This window comes from Sceloporus occidentalis, unplaced genomic scaffold (genome assembly GCF_023333645.1).
Source record: "Sceloporus occidentalis isolate IW3139 unplaced genomic scaffold, rSceOcc1.0.p SCAF_18, whole genome shotgun sequence".
Lineage (NCBI taxonomy): Eukaryota > Metazoa > Chordata > Lepidosauria > Squamata > Phrynosomatidae > Sceloporus > Sceloporus occidentalis.
This window is the reverse complement of record NW_028316998.1, coordinates 2303135-2330842: the sequence shown is the minus strand read 5'-3', so window position 1 is coordinate 2330842 and position 27708 is coordinate 2303135. Positions and strand designations below refer to the sequence as shown.

The window sequence follows — 27708 nt, the reverse complement described above, 5'->3', positions numbered from 1 at the left end:
TCTAGCTGAAGGACTTCACTTATTTTATCATTATTTTCACTAAAACTGCATTTTTGTTTTATGCTTTATTTTCAGCTTCCTAGGTATCTATCGTTGCTCGCAACCACCATCAAAGCAAGTCACCCAAGATCAAATACCTTATCCAAGTCATCCTATTTATTTTAACACTCAGCAATAAAGCACTTTAAAAAAAGACACAAATTGACAAGAAACTTCAACAGAATGAGAAATGGAGAAAATGTCCTGTGTTTTTGTGTATACTGGATGTTGCTGTTGGACTTGACAAATTCAGCTTTTGGATTTTCAAATCCACTCATCAGAATGTTGGATGGCAACTCAGAGAATAAACAGTTGCTACATCACAGAGTCAAGAGAAGCTGGGTATGGAACCAATTCTTTGTTCTGGAAGAGTACACAGGAACAGACCCTCTCTATGTTGGCAAGGTGAGATACCCAAAATAACCTAAAAGTGAAAAGAGTGGAATATGTGGAACCAGGAAACATGGTTAGCATGTGAGCTTCTATTCAACAAATCTGGCAGTGACACCATGCACATCTAATTCGCCGTGTCTAAATAGTATTTAAAAGTGGTGTCACCTTGAGATACAACAGATTATTGGATTTGTCTTTCTGCTCATTGAAATAAAGAAAGCTTTGTAATAATCACACAGCCTTTTTGAAAGAAAATAGACTTAATCTCGCTAATATCCAAGTCATATAAACCACTTAATGATTGGTCTATTTATTTTAGGGTTGATTCCTTAAATGGAGAGATGTAGGTGAGTTGTGGCGCTGTGAACATTTTTGCCGCAATAAATATGCATTAAGAAGGTCAAAACATTATTTACCGCAAGAAAGTCTGAGCCTCAATAACGTATAGTTTATGCAGTGAAATGCACTCAAGCTTATTGTTTAGTGAATAAACCTGAGTATTTCAAAATATAGTTGTGCCAAGGAAGGTTAACTACAGATGAAGCTTTTGCCATGACTGAACATTAAATGCCCTTAATGTGGACTAAATAGGATATTACTTATAGACTATGAGGATCTGTTCAGTGCCTCAAGAGTATGTCTAGTATGTTCTACATTTAACAAGGTTTGCCCTTGATTATAGCTTTATATATTTTTCTAAAGGGTCTGCTATATTTCAGATGCTAGGTGGAGGACGTGTTCTTTTCAATATTTTACAACTGGACCACCACAGTTGCCCTTATGGTTTGTGGGGGCCTGAACCTGAAAGAATTTACAGGACTCCGAAGCCTTTAGGAATAGGCAAGTGGAATTTCCACTGTCTGTCACACGCCTTAATTTCCATGCCTTAATGAAGTGAAGCCATATGACAACTTATCTCTCTGCTTCACTGAGACCAACAGCGACCACAAATATAAGGGACAGCAGTAGGCAGTGGCACTACAGGCCAATCATTAGTGCGATGTAATGGTGCCAGTAATTAGAGATTATATGGCGCAATCAGATCCTTGTCCTCATCACTTGTCCAGGTAGAGGACATGCCATAGGTACTCAGGGCCTAATCACAGGTATACCCCATGTGATACCTATACGAAAGTGTCAAAACACCGGTACCTACAGTAGTGAGTAGAATCACAGAATTGTTTATTTTTTATTTAATGTAGGTTAAAAAGCAACATTGAATAGTTCATTTTTTATAAAATATAAAAATCATACAGGAAATACACTTCATGGTAAAAGCCTCAACTGAAATGACCCAGAGGATGTTAATTCTCTTTGTAAACTTCTATCTGAATCTTGCTTGTTAGACTGTTTGTAACATTCGCTCTTGAGAAGAATGCATTGTTCACTATTTAATTCCAAGCTACTTCCCTGAAAAAGAATGTGGAATGAATGGTGAAAACATTAACATAGGCTTTAGTTACCAATGTGGCCGGTATTATTGCACCTGCTGGTACATCCCAGTGTTTGGAAGAGCACAATAGTCGGGTTCATTTTTGCGTTCATTTTGGATTCAATATGAAAGCAGGATGTGCAGCAGGGCATATTATGCATGTTTAGTGAGCACTTGCTAGTGCGTGGAGTAACTTTGGCTAAAATTGGTCACAGCATTAAATCTGCTGCATAACCTGCTTTGAGACATATTACGAAGCTTCCAGATTCATGGAACAAAGCTTCCAAGTTTCAGATTTTATCATGAACCATCACTTATGTTTCATTTATTTTTTGTATTTATTATTGTTTTGTTTGCCCTGTTTTTTGGCACTTTTGTTTCTATAATTACACCCTAATACTAAACTAAATATTAAATTACTTTCGATTACACTTGACCAGTAGTGCACATACTAAAAAAAACGTATTTCTGGGTAGAAAAGGCATTGATTGCAAATCTGTCCAGTTTTTGCTGACATTTAAAAAAAAAAAAGTATATCGGCTCAGTATTTTTTGTCAGCTTTTAGCAGAACATTTTAAATTAGATGTAACAATGTTATGTTTTTTAACTAATGCTATGCTGGACTTTTTGGATCCCCTATCACTGAATCACCTTCCTAATCTATTCCTTTTTTTACAAGAATAAGTAGAAAGCAAGTCATTTATCACTTATATATTATTATATTATAGCTAAAAGTTGTTTTATTTATTTTTATTTCACACCATGGGGGAGGTCGCAAAAAAAGCAGACAACTGCAAAATTACCGTATTTGCTCGATTATAAGACGACCCTGATTATAAGACGACCCCCCAAAATCTGAATATTAACTTAGGAAAAAAAGAAAAAGCCTGAATATAAGACGACCCTAAAGGAAAAAAGTTTTACCAGTAAATGTTAATTCATGTAAACTATTTTTTTTAATAAAAGCTATGATTGAGAAAAATATTTTTTTTGTTTTTATTTCTTGTATTTTCCAACCTGTCCCCCAGTTACGCACATCTGCCCCCAGGCTTGCCACTCCAATATGGCACTGTGGCCCATGATATGCCTTTTAACCCTCTATATGCCACTGTGCCCCATGGTATGCCTTTTGACCCCCTATGTGCCACTCTGCCTCCAGAAATGCCTTATACCCCTATATGCCACTCTGCCTCCAGAAATGCCTTATACCCCTATATCCCATTCTGGCATTTAGGGGGTTAAAATGCATATTATGGGGCAGAGTGGCATATAGGGAGGTATAAGGCATTTCAGGAGGCAGAGTGGCATTAAGGGAGTTAAAAGGCATTGTATAGAGCACTCTGCCTCCAGAAATGCCTTATACCCCTATATGCCACTCTGGCATTTAGGGGGTTAAAATGCATATTATGGGGCAGAGTGGCATATAGGTGTATAAGGCATTTCAGGAGGCAGAGTGCTCTATTAAATGCCCCCTTAACGCCACTCCAGAAATGCCCTATGCCCCCATTTAACACACACACACACACACACACACACACACCCTATACCCCCATTTAACTAACACACACACACACACACACTCTCCCCTCCCCTCCCCTCTCAGCCCTCTCTTACCGGTGCTTCCAGCCGGGGCAGCGGGTTGACGTCGCCTTCTGCTGCAGCCGGAAGGAGGTGGAGTTGGCAGCGGGGGTTTGTATCCGTCCGTCGCGTATACTTTCCCCGGCTGTCAGAGATCAGAGTTCCCCGCACCGGTGCGGGGAACTCTGATCTCTGACAGTCGGGGAAGGTTTGTGCGACGGACGCAGACAACCCCCGCTGCTAGCCACACCTCCTTCCGGCTGCAGCGGACGTTGTCTACGCGGATCGCGTAGACGTCAACCCGCTGCCCCGGCAATACAGCAGGAAGCACCGGTAAGTGTGTGTATGATGGGGGGGGGGGTGAGACAGGAGGATCCAGGTCCCCTGCAGCGGTGCGGGGGATCTGGATCTTAGTCTCCTAATCAGACTCTATTTGAGGTCTGATTAGAAGATGACCCCGATTAGAAGACGAGGGGTATTTTTCAGAGCATTTGCTCTGAAAAAAACCTCGTCTTATAATCGAGCAAATACGGTATTACCGTATTTGCTCGATTATAAGACGAGGTTTTTTTCAAATGCTCTGAAAAATACCCCTCGTCTTATAATCGAGGTCGTCTTCTAATCAGACCTCAAAATGTCCACTGGGGCCATGCTGCTTCCCGGGCTTTGGTCGCGAGCAGTAGGAGAACAGGAAGCTTGAAGAGTGTCACATAACTCTGCCTCCCCCCTCCTTCCTCTGGGGACTGGGCCAGAGAAGTTGCTCGCACAGCCGGGCCCCTGCAGAAGTCTTCGAGTGGGAGATCTGCAGTTCAGGTAAGGGGGTGGGGGAGGGTTTTTGAGCAAGTATGTGTGATTAATGGAATGAATGAGCATTTAAATGTTTGTGAATGAGTGTGTGTTAGTATGGATGTGTAAGGGGGGGTGGTGGTGGTAGCATGGCATAGGGAGGCTGTACTCACACTCCTATCATCCCCAGGTTCCAGCATGTACTGGCTGCCTTGGCTTGATAGGAGTGTGATTGCTGTTAGCAGTTATATATATATATATACCTCCAGAAATGCCTTTTAACCCCCTATATGCCACTCTGCCCCATGATATGCCTTTTAACCCCCTATATGCCACTCTGGCATATAGGGGATTAAAAGGCATATCATGGGGCAGAGTGGCATATAGGAGGGTATAAGACATTTCTGGAGGCAGAGTGGCATATAGAGGGTTAAAAGGCACATCATGGGGCAGAGTGGCAAATAGGGGGTAGAAGGCATTTCTGGGGGCAGAGTGGCAACCCTGGGGGCAGATGTGCATAACTGGGGGGGCAGGTTGGCAAATAAAAAAATATATATTTTTCTCAATCATAGCTTTTATTAAATATGAAAATGTTGTTTACATGAATTAATATTTACTAGTAAAACTTTGTTTCCTATAGGGTAGTCTTATATTCAGGCTTTTTTTTTTCCCCCTAAATTAATATTTAGATTTTGGGGGGTCGTCTTATAATCAGGGCCGTCTTATAATCGAGCAAATACGGTATTTCTTGCTGGTAGGGAGCATCACACGGTCTACTTCCCATAGGTAATGCATGTTCTATAAACTGTCTTGTGCATCACATTACCTAGATGCTGTTTATTTGTGGTTAATGAGGGTCTATTGAGCGTTATCGCACAATGTGTTTACAAACGACACAGTGAAAGATTTTCATTTTGGCAGATCCATGTATGCATATGAACACTGCACATATGAAATGAAAGTCTATATGCTTGTATGTTTCTGACCTCCACAATTATACAAACGTCTCATGATATTAATTACATTACCTTTACTTTTAGCTTAAATGTGCTGTTAAACTTAGTTCAGCATGTCAAGCAAAAAAATATTGCCAGATGTGCCATTTTATTTTGTCCTCTACAGCTTTAATACCTTCAAAACATCTGAGGTGTTTTAGTTACTGTGTCAACAACCTATCAGTGACTACCTTGTGCCACTTGACACTTAAGCATTTTTTTGTTTTACTCTCTTTTTATTGCATTTTACAATAACAATACATATATATCCCAAATGAAGCAACATTTTACATGATTAAGGTAATGGCCATGAAAAAGTGCTAGGAATGGTTTCAGCAGTGTAAATGGAACAGTGCCTTTAATTAATACATGTTGAAAATTGTATCTTATTAATATAAAAGAACACTGAAGACAAGATGAAATACAATGACAAGTAGAAAAAAGTAGCAATAAGACTTTAGAATGATGGTAAAAATTAAATGGATCTATTTTTATTTTATAACTTAAAGGTTATAGAGAAATGTTATAACTTTGATCTCTATAAGTGAAGATGTTTCTCCTTTTTACTGCTTTATATTAAAGCTTCACTCAGATATGGACAAAGGAGATGGATCCATCAAATACATTCTTTCTGGTGATGGAGCGGGAACCATGTTTACAATTGATGACACTACAGGAGACATCCATGCAATTCAAAGGCTAGATCGAGAAGAAAGGTCTCAATATACCCTAAGAGCACAGGCTCTGGACAGAAGAACTAGCAGGCCTATGGAACCAGAATCTGAGTTCATCATCAAAATCCAAGATATAAATGATAATGAACCCAGGTTTCTTGATGGACCTTATACAGCTTCAGTGCCAGAGATGTCACCAGTTGGTAAGATAACTTTTTAAATGCAAGACCTATCTAAGTATAATCTTAATGATCAATAATAATACATTTTTCTATTTGATCCACTTTCATTTTTACAGAGATAGAACTGTAACATTTATTTTGCTTTTACAAACCTTGGTACTACACCTTGGCTTCTTGTAATTCTCCTATTACTATCTGTACAAATGTGATGGACATCTTAAATACATATTGTTCACTTATATTTAAACTCTCAACTACTAAAAAAGTACCTTGATAATATGATCCATACTTCAGTTGATGTTAATCCTGTTTATTAATACAGCAAGACCTCTGCTAAGTGTTTGTAGATATTACCTATTTCTGAGTTCACCCTGTCTTCTAGGGGACACTATAGCTAGTTTACATCATCCTGTTTGCATCATCATTTACATCATCCTGTTTGCATCATTCCTTTTGGTTAAACATCAGATAAATTGTAAGGATTTTTTTTAAAAAAATACTTAAAATGTTGCCATTCCTATACAAATGGGTTAAGCAGGACATTGTTTTGAAATATTGTTGCTCTCCTCTTCTGGTGTACCAGGGGTTAAGCAGCCCCACTAAATAATGTTGTGGTTAAAAGCTCAATATATATTTTATTTTCAGGGAAAATACCCAAAGCATTCATGCAGTACAGCTTCACATTGTCCAGTAACGCCTCTGACTACATTTCCAGGTTCTGATCATAAAACAGCAATATTGTCGCAAATATGCTATACAGTAGAGCAGAGCATCATTTAGGCAGCCGTAGAAGAAGATGTGTATTGATAGCACAATCATACGACGAGAGTTCTGCCAAATGATGGCGTAAAATTTAAGTCATTCTCAGCAGAGTGAACAGGTGGCTAAAACAGCCATCACATCAGCTATGAATGGTAAATCCAATATGTAACAGGACAGAGAAGCAGTAATAGCCATGTGGAGCTTATCTCAAAAAAATGGTTTCTTCATTAGATTGTTAGGACGTATTAGCCGAGTGGAAGGCGCGGGTGGCAATTAATCTTCTACTGACAGGTGGTAAAACCGTTAATGTTGCTGTCATTATGCAAAGTTTGCAAGTTTTTTTATGGAAGAAGCAAAATTAGATTCCCGGCTCTTAATTTACAAAGGTCAATGTTTTCTATTTCCATCAGGTACCTCTATTATCCAGGTGTCAGCAACAGATGCAGATGATCCTACTTATGGAAGCAGTGCAAGGGTTGTGTATAGTATTTTGCAAGGACAGCCATATTTTTCTGTGGACTCTAAAACAGGTATTTACTGAAGTTGTTAATTTTGTGTTAGTGGGATGTCATTTCCCAGTTAACTTATATAAATATACATTTTATTTGAGACCCAGTTTGGCTATTAACATGGTTCTTACAAACTTACAAACCAGGCTGTCCCAGTCATGGTGCCAGTATTGCGGACCATGCCCAAATCAGCGGCTGTACTTCAAATGGTTAATCAAAGTTATTTGGTATCCTAGTTAATAGAACCCAAAAGTTGGCTTGTGTACAATTAAGTCACAGAAGAACATGAAAGGAACATAATTGCACATAAATACATCATTACATTTTCATTTTAACTAGTTCTGCCACACACTTTAGCAGAAATATTAAAATAAACTGATAAAGTAATTAAAAGCTTAACAATATGCTTTGTTTAACAATTTTACAACACAATGAAGTTGACGTCTCATGCAAAAATTGTCTTATGTCGTTTTTAAGGAGTGCAATGTGTGCATTTTGAACAAGCCAAATGCCCAATAAATGCATAAATCCAGAAATGTTCTTCTTTTTCATTCACTTCATCCATTTTTTTGCGTATATGTGCTGTACATAGAAATAATTGAACCTGTATATAATTAATCTTAAAAATATACATTAAAACTATTAGGTTAATTAAGTTAAAGCTTTATTCAATCTGACATCACAATACATTTCTATCGAATCACCTTCATCAACATCATTATTAACAATAAATACTTTTTTCATTTTCTTGTTACAAGGTATTTGCAAAAAATGAATTGAAATTGTACTATTGGTGATTTACACTCTAAAATTGGCAGTCCTTCCTGACCTTCTGTCTTCTGTACATCTGTGTTTCATTATGAGAATTAGGAAAATTGTTATTTTGTCCATGATGCAAGATGCTTAATGTTTTTGGTTTTGTATTCTGTCTATAAAATCAATTTATCAGTGTCATTGGTATACATTTTTCATTGGCATGGTATACATAATTTCTCACATTTCATTTGCGCTTTGTGACGCTTTTTTTCTATTGTCTTTGCCCCCTTTCTCTTCCCTTTTACTTTGCTATCAGAATCCCGGCTTTGCAATGTATTGTCCTGGTCATCATTGTCAATTCAGTTTTATAAGTCATACTATCCCTGTTACAATCAACATATACATATATGTCTTTCTTTTACAGTACATGATCTATTATTCTCTTAATGTGATCATTGTTGTGTTTCATGTCCTTCTGCACTGTGCAGAATGGATACAGTGTGTCAGATAATAAGCGGGGACATGTCAGAGTAATGTTGTAGTAAGGGCCATTTGCGACATACAAACAGCTATGGCTATTGAGACACTGCAATTTTCTGCACCAATATGGCAGCATGGAATTTTGTCTTTCCAGGACCTATCAGAGTAACATCAAAGTTCTGCTATTGTAAAAATCAAACAGATTTAGGTACAATCCCCCTTACCACACTGTTTAGGCTAATTGGAAAGATTATGTACCAACATTAGTAAGAACAATATAAACTCCATTTCTTTCATTTGAAATTGATACCTTTGACCAGCACAGAAAAGCTCTTGGCATCTCAGAAGTTTGGCATCCTAGGCAAGAGCACTTTTTGAGGGCCCCCATTTTAAATAAAGTATATTTAATTTACTAACATGGTTCACAGTACTCGCTGTGCTACACTTGCCTAGTTAGGTCTTCTGGTACTAAGACCGGTCCTGTCAAAGCTCAGTTGCTGGTCCAATTCCAGCCTCATTGTATAGTTAAAACCATCTAGTATCCCTTTATGCCATACATAGAGTATATTAATGCAACATATTTATGCCCTATCTGCAATACTTCAGTTCTTTCGGTCTTCAGATGTAGTTATGTAGCTATAGGGCAATACTATAGATGACATTCAGAAAACGCCTTTATTTTCATATATTTTGTACCAAGTGACGTGCCATACCAGGGAAAATTAAGCACCCCTTCCACTTTAAGGTCGGCGGTCGCCATATGATGAAAGTACAGCTGTTGTCTCCATATGTGTGGCCACACATTGCATTTTTATGCTCACGTATCGTACAGTCACGCATATCCAGCCGACGAACACAGCGTGCAGCACCAGTGGACTGGGCATTTGCCTTGTGTGCCAGATGGCCAGTCCAGGCTTGCGAGCTATCACATCTATATATCCTTCAATGAAATGCAAATCATATCAGGCAGTCAATTGCAAACCCCTATTAATGTGTTTGAAGTGCTGTATTTACTATAGTTCTGCTGGCTCACACATCTCTGTAGTGAGAAGCCTCAGGTGCACTATTACATCATGTTTTGAATTTCAGTTTAGAATTCATAAGTCGTACCAAAGTGTGATCTTACTGTTTTGTTAGAAATACTTTTTCATATTTCACTCATTAAAACTTTTTTTGATCTTGGTTAATTTGAATATTGGAACCATTACAATAACAGCCGAGAACTGTAACTCTCCTGTATTATTATGTTTTTAATTCTGGCTGAGGATTTCTCGCTATTGCAAATATACAGAGCATAACAAAAATCTTGGTTCTCTCTGGTACCATAGCAACAGAGCTTCATTTCAAGCAGGCCATATTAAGACAAAGTAAGGACTTCTTGTCACAGAAATATCACACAACCACATCAGTTCAATCTGAATACATTTCCATATTATATATATATTTTCCAATCAGCCATAATGTTATTACCACTGACAGGTGAAGTGAATAACACTGATAATCTTGGCACCTGTCAGTGGGTAGGATATATAAGGCAGCAAGTAAACATGCCTTATACCCCCAGATATGCCACTCCGTCCTCCCCAGATATGCCTTTTACTCCCTGATATGCCACTCTGCCCCCCCAGATATGCCTTATACCCTAATATACCATAGTGCCCTCTGATATGCCTTATACCAAAGATATGCCACTGTGCCCCCAGATATGCCTTATACCCCCAGATATGCCACTGTGCCCCCTGATGTGCCTTATAACCCCCTGATATGCTACTGTGCCCCCAAATATGCCTTATAACCCCCTTTATACCACTGTGCCCTTGATATGCCCCTCCAGATATGCCTTATGCCCCCAGACATGCCCCCCCTGGCCCCCAAATATGCCTTATAACCCCTTGATATGCCACTCTGCCCCCTGATATGCCTTATACCCCCTATATACCACTGTTCCCTTGATATGCCGCCAGATTTACCCCATGCTCCATACTCCTTGGTGTCTAGTAGGTGCAGTCGGTGAGTGACCGCGCGATATCTGCTTCTGGCCGGTACTTTTGCTGGAGCTTCTATGACTGAGCACCGGAAGGTCATGTGACACTGGTGCTCCATCATAGAAGCCCCAGTGGAAGTGGCAGCAGTAGTGGAGGATGTCTGCGCGCATCGGCTACCAGAGAGAATGATCCGGGTCCCCTGCAGTGCTGCGGCAGATCCTCCTCTCTGGCAGCCGGCGGACATTGCGCAATGCGCGCAGACAACCTCCGCCTCTGCTTGCTGGTACTTCTGACGGAAGGTAACGCTGGTGCTCCATCATAGAAGCCCCGGTGGAAGTGGAGGACAGTAGCAGAGGTTGTCTGCGCGCGACGCCCCCCCCCCCGCTGCCAGAGAGGAGGATCGGGTTCCCTGCTGCGCTGCGGGGATCTGCATCTTAGTGTTATTATCCAACCTCTATTTGAGCATTTGCTCTGAAAAAACCCACATCTTATAATCGATAAAATCGATTCAACTAATCGATAAAGAAATTTGTTGCCAATGATTTTCATTTATTGATTAGTTGTTGCAGCCCTAATATATATATATATTCAGGACTCGGTTGCTAAAATTGTGGCTTCTATTCTGTCCCTTTTTAGGGGCTTGTAATTATGGTTATTTCTGTAGTTGCATTCCTACTTAAACTTCAGTTTGTTTTTAGGACCAACATTCTCCCTTCTGCCAATTTCTTGCAATAACAAACATTTCTTAATTGTCACGCGCTTCACCTCGCAGCTGATTGGCTGCAGCACACACTGACAGCATCAGCGCATGTATCCTGCTTATCAGCTGTGAGGAAACAGGCACAGAAAATGTGGTGCAACATCTGCAACATCTGACTTCTTGCAGAAAAGCCAAACTAATTTTTAAACATCCTTATTTCACTTTATTTTGTATATGTTCATTTGCTTGAGTAAAGTTACATACCTCTCAAGTGTCCCAGTATTCTCAGGACAGTCCCGATTTTATGTAATGTCTTGCTCCCTTATGTAGGCATATGCAGGCAGTGAGAATCATTTATGCACATACTAAGCAGCTCTCCCTTTGAAGTGATTGAAGCAGCAGCCAATTTAATGTATTCTAGCAAAACATTAGTGTTCAGATAGCATATGTGTGATTGACTACTGCGACTCATTGCCAAAGAGAGTAAAACAAACCCCAAAATGTTCTTTAACTATATAAATAGTAAAAAGGTTAAAAATGAAAGCGTTGGCCCCTTAAAAAGTAATGAGGGAGAAGTTATAGATGGGGATCAGGAAAAAGCTAATCTATTAAATATATTCTTATCTGCTGTATTCACAGAGGAAAATGAAATGCCAGGTAATATACAGCAGGATGAGATAAATGCCCCAGTACATGTCGCCTGTCTAACCCAGGAAGAAGTGCAGTACCGCCTAAAAAAAATCAAAATAGACAAATCACCAGGTCCAGATGGCATTCACCCCCGCGTTCAAAGGGAGTTAAGTAATGTAATAGACAGACCCCTATTTCTAATATTCAAGGACTCTATAGTGACAGGGTCTGTTCCCCAGGACTGGCGCATAGCAAATGTTGTGCCAATATTCAAAAAGGGGACAAAAAGTGACCCTGGGAATTATAGGCCTGTTAGTTTAACTTCTGTTGTGTGTAAACTGTTTGAGGGTTTCCTAAGAGATGCTATTTTGGAGTATCTCTATGAAAATAAGTGTATGACTCCATATCAGCATGGGTTTACAAGGGATCGGTCCTGTCAAACTAACCTGATCAGCTTTTATGAGGAGGTGAGCTCAAGACTGGATCGGGGTGAATCGCTGGATGTCGTATATCTTGATTTTTCCAAAGCATTTGATACGGTGCCACATAAAAGGCTTGTACATAAAATGAGAATGCTTGGGCTGGGGGAGAATGTGTGTATGTGGGTAAGTAACTGGCTCAGTGATAGGAAACAGAGGGTGGTTATTAATGGTACATACTCTGAGTGGGTTACTGTTGCTAGTGGGGTACCACAGGGGTCAGTTTTGGGTCCTATTCTTTTTAATATATTTATTAATGACCTTGTAGAGGGATTGTATAGTAAAGTATCAATCTTTGCAGACGAAACTAAGCTCTGTAACGTGGTTAACACAATAGAAGGGGTTTTAGTTAACAGTAAATTTACCTGTAACGACCAGTGTCAGGCAGCTGCTGCTAAGGCAAATAAAATCATGAGGTGCATCAAAAGGGGCATAGATGCCCACGACAAGAAAATAATTCTACCACTGTACAAGTCACTAGTCAGACCACACATGGAATACTGTGTACAGTACTGGGCACCAGTGTACAAGAAAGATATAGTGGAGCTGGAGAGGGTTCAAAGACGGGCAACCAGAGTAATAAGGTGAATGGGAGGACTACAGTACCCAGAAAGATTATCAGAATTAGGGTTATTTAGTTTGGAAAAAAGATGGCTTGGGGGGGACTTAATAACTATGTATAAATATATAAGGGGGCAGTACAGAGATCACTCCCAGAACCTATTTATACCCAGGACTGTATCTATAACAAGGGGACATCCTCTACGGCTGGAGGAAAGAAGGTTTCTACACCAGCACAGACGGGGGTTCTTTACAGTAAGAGCGGTGAGATTATGGAACTCTCTGCCAGAGGAAGTGGTGATGGTAAACTCAATAAAAGAGTTCAAAAGGAGCCTGGACGTGTTTCTTGAAAGCAATAATATTACAAGTTATGGATATTAGATTAATAGGGACAGAACGTTGATCCAGGGATTTATTCTGATTGCCATATTTGGAGTCGGGAAGGAATTTTCCCCCTGGTATGGGGCAATTGGCATCTGCTTCATAAGGGTTTTTTGCCTTCCTCTGGATCAACACAGTAGGGACACAATATGTATATAGGTTGAACTTGATGGACTTTGGTCTTTTTTCAACCTTATGAACTATGTTACTATGTTACTCCGGTTGACTTCAGTAGTAGCTCAGCTCCTATTTACTCTCCTATTTACTAAAATGGAGTTCTAAAATATGTTCTCTTTGTGTGTTTTGTTCTTATTGCAGGATAAGTGTAAAAGTGTAAATAGCATCCTATGCATTCGCTATACTATAGCCCAGCCGCCCGAGCAATGGGACTATGCCAAGCTCCATTCTGGCCTTCAAAGAACTGAATGCAACTTAACAGAATAAATTTTTTAAATTTTGCCTTTAAGACATGTATTATAAGTATATCAAAAACCCAAAGGGTTACGTGTAATAATCAACGTTTACAGAGAAATGAGTTTTGCCAGTAAGTCATTATGTTCTGCCCTTCTTAACATATCATGTTGAGATGTGAACTTCTTTACAGCCCAAGATGTCAGCGAAGAAACTAGTTTTTAAAATTTGTGAGGTTAGGGGAAATATCCTGTAGAGGTCAGACACATAATAATCTTTTCAGGTAGACTACACACATCGTTGTAGCTGCAGTACAAAGCAGGCAGATCACTCAGCCTCTAATTACGTAGGGGAAAAAATTGTCATCTTTTACATGGGACATTTCTGCCACCTAGTGATATTATTTGGTAATGCACCATCAATTTGGCTTGCTCTTATTATGGAAACTGCAGAGGAATAGCTCAGTCTAATGGCAATATTGTCATTTTCCTAATCCATTTACAACGAAATTACAGCATGCTTGAATATGTTTTTCAACTTTTTAATTGGATGCAGCACAGGTATTACATTAGCGGGTCATTTACGCAGATGCGCAATTACCTTTATTTCTAACTGATGCGCTTCGTGCCATATGGATAGATATCAGAGTGTTTTCCTCCTTCCTTACTGTCCGTTCTGAAATGTTCATTATCGTATGCTTCAATAGAAGAGTATTTCTTTTAGCATATTCTAATGTTATTTCTATCCCACAGGTATAATTAGAACAGCTTTAACCAACATGGATAGAGAAGCAAGAGACTCTTACGAGGTGATTATCCAAGCAAAGGATATGGGTGGCCAGCTAGGGGGATTGGCCGGAACAACCACTGTTAATATCACACTCAGCGATGTGAATGACAACCCACCTCGATTTCCTCAGAGTAAGTCTGTGAAGCATACGACACAACACTCTAAACGCAATGCATATTCACAATGAATCTCTTCCTTTCCCTCCTCTTCTTTACTTTACTGGGAGAGTGGTAGGTAAATGGAGCAGCCCCCCATCAGAAGTGGTAAAGGGTAATACAGTGAGGGATTTTAAACATGCATAGGATAGGCATAAAGCTTTCCTGAATCTAAGACAAGACTAGGGACTGGTTAATATCTGAGTCTCTATGTCAGACTAGATGGCCTCTGCTGTCAAATTGTATGTTTCTATGTTTATATTACTGGGTCAAAAGTAACCCAGGCAAAGTTTGATTAGCCTTTAATTGGAAAGGTTACACCTTTTTAATAATTAACAATCAATATTTTCCTTTACAACTTTTGTTGCTTAAGAATTTAATTTTCAACATAATTATAGCATGTATACATGTAAGTTATAGGCAAGTAGCCATGTGGTAAAGAGATGAATTCCAGTAGTCTTCTTGCCAAAAGATTTCTAGGTCATAAATATAATCCATTTGTTACCAGTATATAAGGAAGCATGTAGTAGGGTTTTATGCAGGCAGTCTCTTGGTAGCTCCAAGGGTGCTCTATGCTTTTAGGGACCCCAAGCAAAAAATATTTTGGGAGTCCCTTCTTATGTATGGTTGATGCAAATGGGTATATAAAGCTCTATAATACTTAGGATCACAAGTTTGTTAATGAACAAGATACATTGGTGATACAAATTTAAGTGTAGTCTCTCCCTTACCCGTCCAACATCCCTCCAGGTTGCACCTTAGATTAATAGGAGCCCAAAGCAGCTTCGAATCTACTTATGTAGTAGCATTACTTCTAAGTAGTTCTGAAGCTTACTTTCACTCAACATACAAGACTTTTTAGGATAATAGTATGTGTAGTGTGCATAGCTATATTTGTGCAAATGGACCAAATTCGGATTAATATATTGTTTCCTTTTCGGTCCATTTGTTTTGGACAACCAGTTTAGTTACCTGCCTTTTCAGTTCAGACAAGATTTAAAGGGCTTTTTCCATCCGGAAATAAAATTTGTTGTCACTCAACCTCACTCTTACTCACTCAGGCTCTCTCACACTCTCATTCACTCTCTCTTATGCTCACTCTCAATGTCTCCCTACCTTCCAGACAACCGTTCTCATGTCCTTGTCTTCTTTCTTCGTCTACTTCTCCCCGGTATCAGCTCCATTAACGGGCCTCTTGGATTACTTCTGCAAAAGGGCAGAGCGTCCGCCCCCACACCCTCTTCCCCATTTGGAAGAAGAGAGGACCCATGAGGTCCGCTGTGGCTCGCTCTTTTGCAGAAGTACTCCAAGAGGAAAGAATAATGTAGACGGATTTGCGGAGAAACAGAGGTGTGGACGAAGAAAGGTGAACAAGAAGAAGCAAGAGAAGAAGTGGAGCTGTGGAAATGGAGACAGGGACACGGAAGCAATCGGCAGAGATGGTAGCTAGACATTGAGCGAGTGTGAGAGAGCATGAGTAAGAGTAAAAGGGAAAACTCTTTTCTTCATTTTCTTTTGTATCATTGGTTGTCCCTCCACGTTTTCGGACAGTCATATGAATGACGCACCCGAATGCAGAAGTCTAATAAGAACTATATTAAGATCAATCACAGTATTTATTGTTTTGGGTTTTTTAACATATATGTTTATATATATATAATAAATTTGCATTGGACGTGTCATCACTTTTTCTAAGTTTGCAATCTACCTGCATGTTATCTTAATGTTGCCTGTTTGAAGGAAGCCTTAACTCCTCTGATTGCATGATTTCTTATTAAATAGAAACCACTAAACAACAAGACTAGGTAAAAAAAAAAAAAAGGCAGAAGTAGCAGCAGGATTATTTGTAGGAAGCAGCCACAATAATCTGGTATGGAGTACTTTGTAGGAAGTATATTCATAAAATGGTCTCAGGTACATGACTAGGCACAGGTGTAAAGAATTAAGACTAATTATCATGTGATCAAAGAGTGATGCTGGTAAAGAACAAAATGCAGAGATAGCGTTTTAAGTCACGATAGTCTCAGGTCCTGACATGCAAATTATTTTAATATAAAATTATCTTTTTTTAAAGAGCACTACCAAATGAATGTTTTGGAATCAGCACCCATAAATTCTACAGTGGGGAGAGTATTGGCAATGGATCTGGATGAAGGCGTCAATGCAGAAATGAAATACAGTATTATTGATGGAGATGGCATGGACTTCTTTGATGTTAGCACAGATCCTGCCTATCAAGTTGGAGTTATCACAGTTAAAAAGGTAAAAAAACGCATCTGAATCAATTGTTTGACCAATGTTATGGGGAGAAAAGAATTATCTGAAGGACAGAGATAAAAGCGGTGATTAGTGGTGTTAAGGAATATGTGTGTGTGTATATATATATATATACACACACAGCATAGGGAGAGAGATGTTTCTATGTTTGAAATTACAAACGTTAAGTGGACTGCAAAGGTCAGAATATAAAATGAAAAAAAAATAGGTACTTTGTATTTATTTGCTCAGACGCGGATGGTTTATTGGGGAAAAGTCTTGTTTTAGCCATTCTGAAGTAGGAGTGCATGATTGCGCATTTTTTCCAGTTTGTTTTTAACCCCTTAAGGACAATGGAACCCATTGAAAACAATGCATTTTGAGCCTGTACATGTACGGGCTTTGTCATTAAGGGGTTAAAAATATGTAAGTATTATAATTTATACATCTTTAAACTAGGTGCCTAAACTGTACTCATCTTTTGATGTTCTTTTTTCAATGTACCTTGCCTCCAACCAATCTTCTTATGTTCCCTGCTTAAAACCTGAACATAGAGGAGCTGTGAATGAGAATTTCTTAGGGCACAGAGGTAGTTTCATAAAGACTGCAATCCTCCCAATAAAAGTAGGGCAGATGGGAACTCTAAACTACCGGGAATTAAGGAGCGACAGCATGCTTTTACATTTTAGCACATTTTTAGGTGATTGACAACAAAGTCCATATGGTGATTATAAATTTAATAGAAACGAGACTAAAATACTAACTGGGGGTAAAGAAAAAAAGCTTTTCTGTCACATTTGTTTATTTTAAGGTGAATTATTTAATACCGTTAAAGATAAACCAATGCCTTTCTTTTTCGGCTTTCAGAAAGTTTGTCTTCCCCCTTCAGTCACAAAGAACAAACAGTTGCCTAGGGCCTCATCGCTCTCTTGGGTCTCTGTAAAAGGATGGAGAGCTATGAAAATGTCTTAGAGACTCATCAAAATGTTACAACACTTTAATGCATTTTTGAAACAGACTTACATTTAATGTATGTCACATTTTCCTTAGTTTATCAATAATTAAATCAGTTACTCCTTCAAATTGCTTTATCACTTGTTAGAGGTGGACCTACTAGTTGCAGCTAAGGTCCACAAATCCCTATAGATTTCCATGTGGAAGCATGTGCTTCAAAGACACATGGGAAAATAAGTATTTATATATAGTAATGTGATTTAGCCTTGAATGAAGCATTGATTAGTTTCATTTTGTATCAATCATTTTTCCTTTATCTGAAGACCTAGACACTTTTTTCAGTCCTTCGATATTTTTTTAGATTTTTCAAACACCACACTGAATTGATTCTTTGTTAGTGCTAATGCAGTTCTGTTTGTCTAATGAAATTATTTTCTCCATAGACTTCCATTAGTAAGATTGCCCTACATGGTCATTAAAACTGAGTCATTCTATTGTTTACTACAAGGCAGCATGATCAGAGGTCTTTGTCTACTAGATCCTGTTACGATAACAAACATAGACACATACAAATAACTAATAGATAGTTGTCAAACCATTATATTATGTTAAAAATAGAACCACTTTAAAAAAAACCAAACTGATCAATATTATTTAAAACGCATTTTCATGTGATACTAATAATAACACATTTTAGTGGGAGTTCCTCTTAAAAGTGTGCTTTAAATTGTTTTTAGCTGACATGACAAAATTATTTAAAAAATTATATTTAAAAATATATAAAATATATAATCATAAAAATATTTAAAAATTTTACAAAAATCATTTAAATCCCCTATTGTTGGATAAATAAAATATATAATAATATAAGTTTATGCAGTGTTACAGTGTCCAACTTTGATGGGCACAATAGTGTTTGGGAACTATGCCCCAAAAAAACAAATTTTAGCTTGTACAATATTGGTGACTGGTATTTAAGTCAAAAGTGCCATTTGGTAGCTGTACGACTATTCCACCTTTAGCAATAATTGCAATATTGTTGAATATTATCAAACATCAATCAGAACCAGGCTTATAATGTAACAATACATAAAATCATCCCTTCCTGTGATATGTTTTTTTAGACTATTGTTTATCTAGAGAATTTATTGCCTACAGTGGAAATGTTATATCAATATTTGCATTTCCACCGTGTGCATTTTTCCCTCAAGTGTACCATAAACAGCAATCAAATATAACTTAAATTATTTAAAAACCAATAAAATCCATGCATTTTTTTAATTGGAGCGTAGAGATCCATAAATGCTAATTAAGTTTAGAAGAAGCCATCAGAGATGTGGCAGATGGGAAGCTACTTGTGTGTACAAGGCAAGAGTATATCTATGATATAATGTGATTTAAGACAATAACTCCCAAGAATGTAATTCACTGGACTGTATCAGTAAAAGAACAAAAGTGTTTTAAGTTTTGCTGTAGTGTTACAATAGGGGACAAAAAAGGGAAAATTGTCATATGGAGTAAAACCATTACATTAAATTTTTTTTTTTTTTTTAAAAACATGAATATCTAAAAATAAGTAGTCAATAATTAGAGTTATACTTTCTTGGACAACCAAATACCACAAGCTTACTCCAATACCTTGTCAAAAGGTCCAACAAATGAAATTCTGTTTAATTCTATGGTTCCGCCAGTTGCATACGCCCATCCGCACGCATTTCGGATATAGTTTCCTTTGTTCTTTGATCCATAGGATATAAACAATGACAGACTGGCAGCTTCTTACCTTGATCATAATCAGTCCAAGCGGTTCAATAAAGTAGCTACACATTAACCCCCCCACTAGTTCATCTGAAATGGCCAGTAATTTGGAGAACGTGCTAAGAATTATATCATACCGATTCTTTGAGTTACCGGTATTGCAGGTCAGGAAAGGAGATATAAAATCAATGGCATCCATTTTTCCTTTTTTTCTTTCAAGCTAGAGATGTAGTGTTGGAAAAGTGCCTAAGGTAGACTGACAACATATGCTTGTGTTTTTTTAAGGGACAATGATTGTGACATTTGTTATTTATTACCAGTTGCCCCCAGAAATATTCCCTGAACTTCTCTTAAGCTTGTAGAAGGAAAGCATATTTAAGAGTATATTGTACCTAATGTAAAAAAAAAGTATAATTTAATTACAAAAATCCCCACCAGCCAAATTCATTTATTTCATTATATTTCAGAGTAATAAAAATGACATGTTGAAATTATATATACACTTTATCGCGGAAAAACTGGTTTATTTCTGTTTATTTGCAATAAATATTTCCTTCTACCTAAAGTGTTTAATTTAATCATGTAAGCAATTTTTTATAGCTCCAATTTCACTTTCAAAATCTGATCATCTTTCAATAAAGCAACAAGGCTCCTGATAATTAGTTGCAACTGGATGTTATGTGAAAACCTTTTTTTCTGCTTTATTTGGTTTGATTGTGTTTTCATAAGAATACATTTATTGGATTAGCATATGCATTTCCATATTGGGTTGTTTTCACTTCTTTTTATTAGTGGGCGTTGGTATTATTTGTATTACTCTAGACCAGGGGTAGGCAAATTCGGCTCTCCTGATGTTGTGGACTACATCTCCCATAATGCTCTTACAGTCATAATGCTGGCAAAACATCAAGGGAAATGTAGTTCACAACATCTGGAGAGCCGAAGATTGCCTACCCCTGCTCTAGACGTACAATGCACGAGCATTGAATATTGTTACATATTTTGCAGAAAATAAATGTATAACATGAGAAAATATAAAGTGGAGTAAATCATCAATAAATATGGTTCTGAACATGCTATTATTGTTATTCCATATGTGGTTGTTATTTTCCACTTAGCACTGTAGAATCAAGAAACTAGTAACCAACTTCCATGAACATTGTGTGACATTAGGACAATTTGTTTTACATTTATGATACTTTTCATAAAAATACTTAAATGCATATATATATTTATATATTATAATCATAAATATTTACATTTAAAATAGGATTTTAGGTGATTTTGTTAACAGAAATTAAAATCATTATTTGTTCTCTTTCCAGACTCTGAATTTTGAAAAAAAGAAAACCTACACCCTAAAAATTGAGGGTGCCAACACACATTTGGAAGTACGGTTTCTAAACCTTGGTCCATTTCGTGATACTACTTTTGTGCATATTACAGTGGAAGATGTGGATGAGCCTCCTGTGTTTGAGTCAAGTTTTTATTATGTAGAAGTTTCGGAAAATGTTGATATTGGAACCACAATACAGCTTGTTTCTGCAAAAGACCCAGACGTGACCAACAACTCAATCAGGCAGGTTGCAGCAAGCATCCGTATTCTTTTTATAGCAGATGTGGTCACAGCTCTACAGGAATAAATTGAAATGTATTGACTTTTTTTTATGGACTGCAAATTATATTTTACAAAGTGAAGTACCAGCAAATGATGCTTTAATAGTATATTGATTCTATAGTAAGAATACTACGGGACACAGGACTTTCTATTGATTTAGATCAAAGCAAGGCCCACAAAGGGGATTTAGAAAGTATGTTTTTTTTCAGTGTTCAAGCACAGATAAGTTTCTTTAACTTATACTAATTTTTACGTACATCGAAGTGAGGGAGACAATCCGTGGTGTAGCATCAGCAGAGCCTGAGTCTTGGCTTCTCTGGTCATAGTTACCTGTTGCATATAGAAAGTCCTCATGTAGATACATACGTCCATACATACATAAACTCCAGTGGTGAATTTGTATGTAGGTCAGCTACGCCTAGGGTGGTAGGTGAACTGGGGGAGGCAGCCACTCTGCCACGTAACAGGGACCCTGATTTCTCTTCTGGTCGGTCCATTAACTAAAGTCATATTCGCCCATATTCTTAAATTGTGGGCTATGACACCCTTGAGTTCCAAATCTGCTCACAAGGTAACTATCAGCTGGTGTATACCCCCTGGACTCGTCCCTAGCTCTAACATTTTACAAAGTTTAAAGATAGTAACATGTTAGCAAAAGCCATAAAGTCCCGTTGTCATCAGGATATAGCTGGTCAGCCTAATCACCTAATGACATGCTCTTGTCTCCTCTTAAGTTCTTGATGTCATACCTATAGGTAGACTTAATATCTGACTCATGTCCCTTATCCAAGCATTAACCTACTTTCTAAGTTTAGGTAATATAAGGCAAAATACTTGGCAGGCCTGCTTGTTTCTGAAACTCTACAGATATGATTTAGATTAAAAGGGTAATTCAATTATCTAAAAGGAAGTAGTCATAAACCAGTGTGAATGTCATCAATAAATTATTGCTTTAATCCCAGTGTTCACAGTCTTTAAATTTTCCACTATTGTACGAGGTGATACAAGGGCAAGATGTTTCATATATAAAGATTATCCATAAATAATTCTAAATAAAGTACATGATGAACGATACAAATTCAAATACATTATCTAAGGAAATAGAGATTTCACAAAAGACCAGAAAACTAACCAAGTGTCCAGAAGAATGCTGGCAACTGAGTGCACTTAAATAGTTGAACCCTCCATCAGTCATTAAAATTAACTTGGTTGCATACTTCAGCAGCACTCTGGGACTTAAGCAAATAGAATTTCAAGTCTGTTCTGAGCTGTTCCCAAGTATCTGATCCTTGTAGCAAATTGCCACCAGACCAGTTGTACCATCTTCTAGATGACTTAAGGTGAAGAATCACACAGAAGTCAAAGGCGACTCAAGACAATGTTCATTTGCCGCATGATATTTTAAGCTTAAAAAATGAGTCACAGTTTGGTTGAGTTGCAAATTTCTGTTAATTGACCTGCATTAAAGTTTAAAGTCTAGTTTTTTTTAAAGTGGACACTTTCGTATCCGGAAATTGAACTGTCCAATGTATAATATGATGTGACTAGCAGTTGACCCCATTGGATTTGTTTTAATATGTTCTTCCTTTCTCTATGTAGGTATTCTATTGACAGAAACAGTGACCCTGGGAGGTATTTTTATGTGGATGTTCCTACAGGGGCATTGATGACAGCCAGGCCTTTGGACAGAGAAGAAGTGTCCTGGCACAATATCACAATTTTAGCAATGGAGATGAGTACGTAAGAAATATAAATCAATACTATCTTTGTAGTTTGGAAACACATTTCACTTATCATTAACAATTAATTCATGCCTTGATACAAACATAGAAATATAGAATTTGATGGCAGATAAGAACCATTTGGGCCCATTTCTTCTGATGTAAGACTCAGATCCTCATCAGTCCTTGATTCAGGATACCGTTATGCCTATCCCATGCATATTTTAATTCACTTAATACATTAGCCTGTACCACTGCATGTAATGTATTTTGCATTTTTATGATACATTTAGATAAATGAATTCATATATATATAAATTAATTCTACAGAAAATAATGCCAGGAATTCTGTAGGAATTACATCTCATATTTAAAAATGCAAGATGTCTTTTGTCAAGTCAGTAGCCAAAAGGCATCTGCATAATCTTAGCAATTATTAATGGTTGTCAGAAATCAGTTTGTCGTTTTATTTTCCTTCCGTCTTTGTCTTATAGATACTGAAATGTCAGATGTTTAACACACCAAATGGTTTTGATGTAAACTTTTTTTAATCAGAGTGGGGCTGGTTTGCACATATAGTGTGATGACATTTTGTTCTTATTTCAGATAACCCATCACAGGTTGGAAGTGTGCCTGTTACAATTAAAGTTTTAGATGTTAATGACAATGCCCCAATTTTCACCAAATTCTATGAGACTTTCATGTGCGAAAATGCAAAGGCTGGACAGGTAAGACTTCTTACTTTGGAAATTTAAATGCATCATGAAATCATACATGTTAAGCCCAATACCTTGTGTAGCAATGATCACCAGAAAGTAAGAAGCACAAGCCAGAGCAAAGCTGAAATGAGGGTCAGGCACATTCCCCCATACCCATACCTAGGAACTTTCTGGGTTTGACCTGGAGCCTCTGGGTGAAGCGTTGCTTTTCAGGGTTTCCAAGTCACTCTTCTCTTATTCCGGGGCAGGTAGTGGAATTGAGCCATGCCCACTCGCAAAGGGTAACCCCTTTCAGAAGCCACCCCACAGAAGAGCGAGAGCTTAGGGTATGCCGATATCCCATAGGTCCCATGCACGTTAAGAAAGTTGCACTGACCTGTGTTCTTGCATTTTTTTGCTTCCTAACCTCTAATTTTAATAAAACAGAATTATCGAAGATATAAAAGAGCAGAGTCATAAAATACTGTATTTATAAAATGAATGATTTTAGTGCTATGTAGCCATCATCTTTATAATAGGCATCGGTAGGAAAAGTTACTATTCACTGTGCATAGATTAATAGGAGTAATTTCCGACAAATAGCCACAGTTATAATCTGGACAACAAAGCTGAATTTATTAGTTTATTTTAATGAAATTGTTTTAGATTTTGTGCAAATATGTGTTACTCAGATATAGCATATCTCAGAGAGTATTACAACTGCATAGAGATTGTGAGACCTACAGAATATGTGTACTTATAAAAAATGTCATGCTTTGTTAAATTACAAATTAGAAATAATGTATGCGCTTTTTTTAAATAGTTTTCATACATATAAAGTGATTTAAGGAGTTGTTAAAGGCTTATCACTTTAAAAACTACATGCAGCATTAGAAACACCATTCATTGTAGTGTTGAACTTACAAATCTTTCCCAGAAATATTTATCCATGTCAAATTTTACTTAAAACAAAAACAGAAACTGCTAGAAGCTTGCTATAACCGGTGAGTCAGGCGGTATAAGCCCTTTCCACCACATTTGGGACTACAGAAAGTTCTGGTTCTCTAATAGTTACCTACTTTTGGATGGTTCAACCAAAAAACAAACAGATTGTGATACTATTTCTGGTACGGGATAGCGATCTCTACATTTTAAACTGAATTATTATTAGTATTAGTATTATTCTTTAATAGAGCACTACTAGTTCCAAAGTATCTTGCTAATCACTGAGAGACTCAAACCTTCAACCTCAGCATTTTCATTAAATTGTGACTTTGGATTTTTCAAGGCCTCGGTGTATCCAGTTTAACTATTTCATTAAATCGTGATCCCTTGAGACCTACTTCCCTGTAAATATGTTTTCTGACTTAAGAAGGGGTTTTATGTTCATATATCCACCCATCATTTAAATAATTTTGTTCTCTACTCCCATCCCTACAGAAAATAGCCTGTTGATTGCTTGGTTTTCTTGGCGCTCTGGTCTAATCTGTGTCATTAATCCTCTGAGACATGTAGCCAATTCTGTTATCCTAATCCGATGTGCATCTTGACATATAAAACTAGATTAATGCAATTTCTTTCATGCCAGACAAGTCTTTATGAGTTCTTTTAAGCATCTTCACAGTGTCCAAATACTTTAACTATTTTTAATATTTTTTTAAAGACTATTCAATATCAATGGTTTTTCAGTTCTGATTTGTTGTCTTCTTATTTTTGGTTTTGTTTCAGCTGATTCAGACTGTAAGTGCAATAGACCAGGATGACCCACAAGAGGGTCAGCATATCTACTATAGCTTGACTCCAGAGGCAGCTAATAACCCAAATTTCACTTTAAGAGACAACCAAGGTAAACATTTTGTAATCATGTAAACATAATGTATCCCTTCACTTATTGAGCAAGTTACCACATAAATGTGTAATAGTTAATTTGGCAGTAATATTTATACCAATAATCTACAAAGCAGTCTAATTAAAAAAGCCTTATTTGCTACAATTCGGATGATCACAGAAATAAAGCAGGGTGTGCAAAGAGGCCTGTATTGTAATGATACATTGTTACAGATAAAGTATCATCTGTTTTCTAATAACTAAATCATAATGGACTACATTTGTACAAGTGGACCAAAAACAATCTGACAATTTTTTTGTTTTGTTTTTGGTTCGTTAATTTTCAGACAGCAAATTATGTTGCTTGCCCTTTTGGTTCAGACAAAATTCAGAGGCCTTTTTCAATGTGGAAATGGAATTCGGTGTCATTTACCACTCCTTCTCTCAATGTCTCCCTATCTTCTCTGCTGAAAGCTACAATGTTCTTGTCTCCTTTTAAGCAGCTCAGCTTCTTCTCTTGTCTCTTCTTCTTCTGTTCTCTTTCTTTGTCTACTTCTCTCCAGCATCACCTCCATTAACCAGGCCTCCCTGAGTGCTTCTACAAAATGGCACAGCCTCTGCGCACAACCTCTCCCCAGATTGGAGGAACAGGAGAGAGGCTGTCCCTGTGGCTCCACCTTCTTGCAGAAGTACTTCAAGAAGCCAGAATAATGCAGAACAAAAAAGCGTTTATGCGCCTCTTTCATTGGGGTCGCTTTTTGTTGTCAGACATTCGTACGACTTAACAAAATTGGCAAATTTCGTTAAAACTTGTATGAATCCAAATGCACAAGGCTATAATGGATCATTGTGCTGTTATTGGTTGACCTACACAAATGTCATCAAGGAGCAAATCTAGAGACAATTACAAAATCCTTAGATTTGGTTACATATTTAATTATTTTTGTGGGGGTTTCTTTTTGATCTCTGGCAACACCTTGTATCAGATGTTTATATGATGTATGTATATTTACAGATAACACAGCTTGGGTTCTTACAAGAAGATCGGGATTCAAACAGACTGAGCAGAGCACTTTTTACATCCCGATCCTTATAGCAGATAATGGACAGCCCATGATGAGTAGCACTGGTACCTTGACCGTCCAAGTATGCAGTTGTGATGACGAGGGTGATATCATGTCCTGCAGCGCTGAACCATACACATTACCCATAAGCCTCAGCAGAGGGGCTCTGATTGCTATTCTCGCCTGCATATTTGTATTATTAGGTACTTTTATGAATTGTTTTCTGTTTTTTTAGATAAAGCAATTGATGCTGATAGCAGCACTGAGAATTGTCCCTTGGCTGCAAGTATTAGCTTTATCTATGCTGAAACCTGTTTTATAGGCTTGGGTACTTCCTCACAAATGGGTGAGGCTGTTAGATGCAAAAATCCAGCCATGAAGTATTTATGTAAAGCAAATGACATTTTTTGGAAAATTTCACTATTTAATAATTTTTATCGGCAAGCATAATATTCGGTTTCCTTTAAACTAAAAGTGGCCTGGCTTTCCAGTGTGCCTTGTAACATAATGCAAAATAATAACAGTAGCAATAATATAGCCTGAGTTCTGTCCACTCACAATTGCTTTCTACACTCCACAAAACAGTAAAACGTAATATAAAGTACTCTTGATACCACTCACTGGTGTTATTTATTTTACAGTATTGGTCCTGCTTATCTTATCCATGAGGAGACACAGAAAGAAACCATACACTATTGATGAAGAGGACAATGTTCATGAAAATATTGTGAGGTATGATGATGAAGGAGGAGGAGAAGAAGACACTGAGGCCTTTGATATTTCAGCTATGTGGAACCCAAGAGAAGCTCATGTGGGGAAAATTAGACAAGACATGCAGCCTGAAATCGAAAGCCTATCGCGTCATGTGCCTCAGACATGCATGATGGACAACAATGTTCACAACTATATGCTAGCTAAACTCTACGAAGCAGACACAGATGTCTGCGCACCTCCATTCGATTCCCTACAAACCTATATGTTTGAAGGAGAAGGTTCTGTTGCACAGTCGTTAAGTTCGTTGCAGTCATTGAGTACAGACTCTGAGCAGAGTTATGACTACCTTACTGACTGGGGTCCACGTTTTAAAAAGCTTGCCGAAATGTACGGTGCCAAGGATAACAATGTGTCTTTGTGA

The 27708-nt window shown here is 37.7% G+C and overlaps 1 protein-coding gene across 1 annotated transcript; it reads left to right on the top strand.

The window, feature by feature from the left end:
• The first annotated feature begins 321 nt into the window (after positions 1-321).
• Positions 322-27708, top strand: LOC149302546 (cadherin-20). The gene is made up of 11 exons (XM_089482339.1): positions 322-444; positions 5806-6100; positions 7252-7371; positions 14486-14653; positions 16752-16939; positions 20971-21224; positions 22863-22999; positions 23591-23712; positions 25411-25528; positions 26525-26776; positions 27215-27708. Exons 1-11 carry the CDS (start codon positions 322-324, stop codon positions 27706-27708), a joined length of 2271 nt encoding a protein of 756 aa, XP_089338465.1.

Excerpts from the sequence above, each read along its gene's own strand:
- LOC149302546 (XM_089482339.1), top strand. The coding sequence starts at position 322 with ATGTTGGATGGCAACTCAGAGAATAAACAGTTGCTACATCACAGAGTC. Across the intron at positions 14,654-16,751 it reads CCCACCTCGATTTCCTCAGA|AGCACTACCAAATGAATGTT; the intron begins GTAAGTCTGTGA and ends CTTTTTTTAAAG. Across the intron at positions 26,777-27,214 it reads CTGCATATTTGTATTATTAG|TATTGGTCCTGCTTATCTTA; the intron begins GTACTTTTATGA and ends TTTATTTTACAG.